This window comes from Buceros rhinoceros, unplaced genomic scaffold (assembly GCF_000710305.1).
Source record: "Buceros rhinoceros silvestris isolate BGI_N320 unplaced genomic scaffold, ASM71030v1 scaffold25744, whole genome shotgun sequence".
NCBI classification, from domain to species: domain Eukaryota; kingdom Metazoa; phylum Chordata; class Aves; order Bucerotiformes; family Bucerotidae; genus Buceros; species Buceros rhinoceros.
In genome coordinates this window covers 5,340-11,117 of record NW_010410378.1, presented here as the reverse complement: position 1 = coordinate 11,117, position 5,778 = coordinate 5,340, and the positions used below count along the sequence as shown (strand labels likewise).

Here is a 5,778-nt window from a genome sequence, read left to right as displayed (position 1 = left end):
TGGACAGGCCAGCGATGCTCCAGAGCTGTGATCCGCTGGGTCTGGCGGTGAATCGTGTTGCTGATGGGCAGGTGCTTTATCCGGTACAAATATCACTGTTTGGATCACGCTGTTTGGAATTCCAGCTCCCAAATAACAGGGTGTTGGGTCAACAACACAGAAGAGTTGAGTCAACAGCGAAGGAGGAGAATGTCTTGGTGCAGCCCCCAGTTGTGTGTGTCGTGCTTTGGAGGGGGTCATTGCAGCCTGTGACGTGTTTGTCCAGATAAGAGGGTTCAGAACAGGATTTTTCTATTGTTTTACCTTCTTAGTAAGTTGTCACTATATTCCCAATAAGAACAATCTTGGTTGGTGACTTTTCGTCAACCACAGTCAATCTGGAGGGACTTGGAAAAGGAAAACCACCTGGTGTTGAGTTTTGGTCAGGGGTTGTCCTGAAATACGTGATTTTAGTGCTAGATGTGTATTTTTTTAATGGTAAAATATGAAAGCGGTCGGGGAGACCAGTATGAATTGGATCAGAACTTCAGGGCTCTGTTCTGCCCTGAAGATATCGGTGAATTCTTGCTTTATTTCCTTCTCCCGCCAGATGAAACAGAATTCAGGAATTTCATTGTCTGGCTCGAAGACCAGAAAATCCGACATTACAAGATTGAAGACCGAGGGAATTTAAGGAACATCCACAGCGATGATTGGCCCAAATCCTTGGAAAAGGTACTTCCTCCAGTGAACAGCTGCTGCCGTTCTTGAATGACAAGAACTGTGAATCTTCGTCCAGTCTCTGACCTTTTCTAGGAGTTTAAATGTATTATTGAAGCCAAGTTCTGGAGTTAGTGAGATGGTGGAACTTCTTGTACCATTTTGTTTGCCATAGGTGGGGTCCATCCTAATCTGTTTCTGGCCTGGTTAGATTCAGCTCTTGGAGTAGGAAGAAAATTGGCTGTAAACAAACATTAATGATTCTGAAGTGTTGCGTTCCGGCTTCAGAGGAGCAGAGACACTGTCCTGGCCATGCTCTGTCCTCTGTGTGGTGTTTACAAACCAGTTCTCTGCTCCCGGTTAATTCCTGCGGGTCAATAATGTCTGTTTGTTTCTCCTCTTCCTGCTCTGCAGTACATGAAAGATGTGAACTGCCCTTTCAAAGTGCAGGAGCGACAAGAGACAGTGGACTGGCTGCTCGGCTTGGCCGTTAGGCTCGAGTACGGAGATAATGGTACGGGAGAATATATTTAACGCTTCCAAATGGTCGGGAAATGTGGGTTTCTATTTTAATTTGAGGGAGTATTTGTCAAATTAAGGCAATGTCAAAAGAATGTATTGTTTTCTGAATAAAAACATGGCTTCATCTGCTTGGCATCGCCCCGTGTTCAGCTGTGACCTGTCCCTCTGCAGCTCCCGTGGGACAGCGCAGTAGCATCCTCACGGTTATTGCTTTCTGTCTGGATCTAGCAAACCCTGTTGTATATATTTATACCCATCTCCCTGGGGGATTGCCTTGATGAGAACTTACTCTAAACTGCATGAAGTGCGTTTTCTTCCTTCAGAGAAGTTATTCTTAGCCCCTCGTTTCACAGGGGACACATCCCGAACCCTTGGGAACTAGGGCAAGGGTCTGAAGAAGTTCAGTTCCATCTCCTCTGTCAGCAGCAGTTTCATTTCCTCGTGGTGAGGGCACAGAGACAAATGTAATCACTGCTGGTGAACACAGTAAGAGCCAAAGTGCTGTCTTCCACTGCCTGGAATTCCTGCAGGACCGAGCTCTGACAGGGTTGGGATATAAATCCCGGCAGCCTGTCGAGCTGGCTGCCAGCCCCTCATGCTGGAGAAAACGAGCTGGCTGTGACTGGAGGAGGGTGTGGAGATGGAGGAGCTGGGGGGTCCCACCCTCAAAAGGCTTGAAAAAGCTGTGTGTGAGCTGTAGGCGAGCGCTGCCATTCGTCAAAGTCTGTTCTGGGGTCATTCCCATCCCCCACAGACACGGCTATGACAGGCTACAGCGTGGCCCTTGACCTTTTGCCGTTAGCTCTAACAATGTTTGTGTTTGTTCTTCGTTTACCAGCTGACAAGTATAAGGATTCTACCCCCGAGGGTGCTAAAAATGCTGACAATGCAGGAAAAACCGCAGAGCCGCTGATTAACCTGGATGGTGAGTGTGCAGCCGCCTGTTACCGTCGTGGTCCGTGGCCTTTGTGGTGGGCTGCCGGCTTGAAGTCCTGACAGCAGGGGACTTTCTAAAGCCCCACTGAAAGCTGTAGGAACGCAGAGTGGTGGAAAATCGCTACTGAAATTAGCCCTAAACGCCCCGAGTCTTCTCCCCTAAGCGGGTGCTCACTGCTGTGTGTGTGCTGGTTATTTTTACAGTGAATAATCCCGATTTCAAGGCTGGAGTGATGGCTTTAGCCAATCTGCTTCAGATTCAGCGACACGATGATTACTTGGTGATGCTTAAGGTGAGTTCCGCGGCTTTCAGACCTTGCTCCATTCTTTTCCCCAGTGGCGTGGGAGCTCGTGGGGCAGGTTTCTGCGAGCTGTTTAGGGACTGCTTAGGCACGAAGGGAGAGTAAAACTCGTCCTATATGGGCCTTTTAGAGCAGAACACAGCCTATAAATCAGGGCAATTAAAGCAGGGGTGATTATCTTGGTTCCATTGCTGGAATTCCAGGAACTCGGCTACACTGAGAACTGCTCAGAGTTTTGAAGTGCTCAGGGTTAGCTGAAGCGCTGCTTCATTTTTATACTGAACTTCAGAACATTGAAGTTCACACCCTCAGAGGAGAAGATTGTGTTCCAGTGCTAGAACTGAAAAGGGACATGGAAACACAGAGGCTGAGTGATGCAAAAGGTGTTTTAGAACAAACACCCCAGGGAGGAACCGCAGGTAAAAGCTTCTTCCTCCTTTTGGTCCCTGTGAACTGTTTCCTCCTTGTCATTACTGAAGTCACTCGAATCTTGACAACTGACCACGCCTTTTAAATGTGCTAACGATTTTAAAGCACCGTTTTTATGCCTTCGAGAAAACCGGTGACTCGCTGGTGGGACTCCGTCGTCCTCTGTAAATTCGGGGTGGAACCTGTGCTCTGTTTTTGAAGTACTGTGTGTTCGAGGTTACGCTGGGCTGTAACATGGGCTCCTTTTCCCTTGGTGTGAATTAATTACCTGTCTTTGACTGTTTTTCCAGGCGATTCGCATTCTGGTTCAGGAGCGCTTGACGCAGGATGCCATTGCGAAGGCCAGTCAGTCCAAGGAGGTTGGTAGATACGCCGCAGGAGTTGAGCGTTAAGGAAATGTGGGCGTAAATGTCTGCCATCTCCTTCAAAACCGGTTCTGTTTAAGCACCTTGCTTGCACAGAATGTTCTGCTTCATGCATCCACCTCGTTGGAGGGGTGGAATGTTGGACATCCAGCTCCTCCCTCCCTTCTTCTCCAAAACGAGGTGCTGAAGGAAACTTCTGCGCTTAAACCTCTGATCTTGCAGGATTATCTTCTAACCACCAACTGCTTGTAAGATGTTCCAGGGGGTGACTGCGGTGCTTCACCTCGTCATTCCTTAAACATCGCAGTTCTCCAGCTCTTCTCCCCGCCAGGTCCCTGCTAAAGCGACGGGATCTGGTCAGAGAGCGCAAGTCCCTTTGTCTTCTCTGGCAGCTGCTGGAGTTGTTGTCACAAAACACCGCTCGGGGCGTTCGCTAAGGGGCGTTTGTAGGTGCCGGAAGCTTCGGAGCAGTAAATCAGCTTTGGTCATGTATATCCATAAAAACCATTCAAAGAGCAGGAAAACACGAAAGCAGCTGAGCCCACCGTAGCCATTTCAGCTTCTCTAATGCGAATAAAAAGCTGCTTTTAGTAGTTGTTTACGTGGCTGCTCAGCTGCCAGGCAGGGATGGAAATGGGATGTTGGCAGAACTCGCTGCTTTGAGGAACAGGGGAATTCTTTTTCATACTCGATAGGTCCTGAGAGCGTGGTCAGGCCTGGGGTTGGAGTGTCACTGAGTGGGACATGGTGGCTGCCGCAGTCTGGGTGAAGCGGTGCTTTTCACGACCAGCTGTTTGAATGTTATCGAGGCAGATGTGGTTTTACGGTCCCAGTTGGACGTTTGACTGTAGAGGCCACGGGAAAGAACCACGTTTTGAAACGGAGGCATTGGGGTTCGTCTCAGCCAGCATTTTGTGTTAGTTTCTGTCGTTTTGATCAACTCAGGATTTTTTTTTTTATGGGTCTGTAAAAGCCTCTAGAAGAATTCTTCCCTGTTTAGACCATTTACAACCCCATCACTGTGGAATCTAACGGAATCGAACTGGAATGTCGAGCAAGGCAAAGGCTGCAAAAAGCTGTAGCGGCAGTAAAGGCACATTCTGAGATCTGCATTGTTTAAATCTGATTTTATGAACTTCTCATGGTGCTCTCTTCATCGAGCGTTTAGAAAAGCGAACGTTGCACTTTCTTCCTAAGCTCAACCCTTCAGAAAACGCTCCTGGGGCTGTCGGTGGAGGTTTGGCAGTTCAGCGCTCGAGAAGCTCGCTCGATTGCAGGGAGTTTTTACAGCTCCCTGTCAGCTCAGCCGGCGCTTTGGGGGCTGGCAGCTGGGGAGAGGCGCCGCGTTCTCAGCGCGCCGGCTCCTGCGTGCTTTCCCTGCGCCTGGGTCGCGATGCGGCTCCGTTGGGTGCTCCCGCAGCGCTGTTTTAGCCTTTTAAGGGCTGAATGTGGGCAGTGTGTATCCAACGGGGTTCGCTTGGCAAGTCGGGGCATTATTAACGGCCGTGATTTTTCTTTATTAATACTCTGATGCTTCAGGACTCGGGTGTAGTGAAGCATGACGGCTCAAGGCTGTCACACATAGAAGCCAAACTCCAGCGTCCTCTCCCCCACAGTCCCTTGCTGTAGCACTTGATTTCATCATCCAAACGTGCAAAATGTCATTTCTAACTATGTTTGAACATGCTTTTTCTCTTTTTTTTTAAAGGGTTTGCCTGTTGCTTTAGAAAAGCACATTCTTGGGTTTGACACGGGAGGTAAGCAGCTCTCTTAATGTCCCTTTAAATCACTACAGTCCTTTGACAAAGTCCATTACTGTCAAATAATGAGGCAAATGCATAAAAAAACCCATCGTGGAAAGAATTGCTCCCTCCCACCTCATATTTATGAGCGCTCTACCCCAGCGTTTTGTTTTGGAACAGAAAAGCGTAAATCTTAGAGTCATTTTTACAGTCCTTTGACAAAGTCCATTACTGTCAAATAATGAGGCAAATGCATAAAAAAACCCATCGTGGAAAGAATTGCTCCCTCCCACCTCATATTTATGAGCGCTCTACCCCAGCGTTTTGTTTTGGAACAGAAAAGCGTAAATCTTAGAGTCATTTTGGAGTCATTTTAACATAACGGCTTGTAAGGGCAGCCAGCCTCGCTGCTGCTGTCCTGTAAATCGGGCTGCTGCCAGCAGAGGACATCTGTGCTGCTTCCCCGGGGTCTGGCCGCGTCACTTCTGCCCTGTGTACGCCGAAACCACGGCTCGGAACCCCTCAGAGCCACCCGACTGGGCTGTGGGATGGTGCGGAGCTACCCCGTCTCTCTCTACCAGCGGGGAAAGTCGTTTCCTCCTTCAAAACCGTGAAGGAATTGCAGAGCCTTAACACAGATTAAGCTTATGGACATGATTGATGCTGCTTCTCTCTCTGCACCTGCCCCAGATGCTGTCCTCAACGAAGCTGCCCAAATCCTCCGCCTGCTGCATATAGAGGAGCTCCGAGAGCTGCAGACGAAAATTAACGAGGCGATCGTAG

At 48.8% G+C, this 5,778-nt stretch overlaps 1 protein-coding gene across 1 annotated transcript in view; it reads left to right on the top strand.

Moving 5' to 3' along the window:
- Positions 1 to 589: 589 nt before the first annotated feature.
- Positions 590 to 5,778, top strand: part of LOC104492990 (chromosome unknown open reading frame, human C14orf166) — a gene marked incomplete at its 5' end in the record, with an annotated part of 5,414 nt that continues 225 nt past the window's right edge. The window contains 7 exons of the mRNA XM_010135603.1: positions 590 to 714; positions 1,114 to 1,213; positions 2,060 to 2,146; positions 2,362 to 2,450; positions 3,179 to 3,247; positions 4,962 to 5,010; positions 5,686 to 5,776. Coding sequence (XP_010133905.1) covers positions 590 to 714; positions 1,114 to 1,213; positions 2,060 to 2,146; positions 2,362 to 2,450; positions 3,179 to 3,247; positions 4,962 to 5,010; positions 5,686 to 5,776 — 610 coding nt within the window. The remainder of the gene's footprint in view (positions 715 to 1,113; positions 1,214 to 2,059; positions 2,147 to 2,361; positions 2,451 to 3,178; positions 3,248 to 4,961; positions 5,011 to 5,685; positions 5,777 to 5,778) is intronic.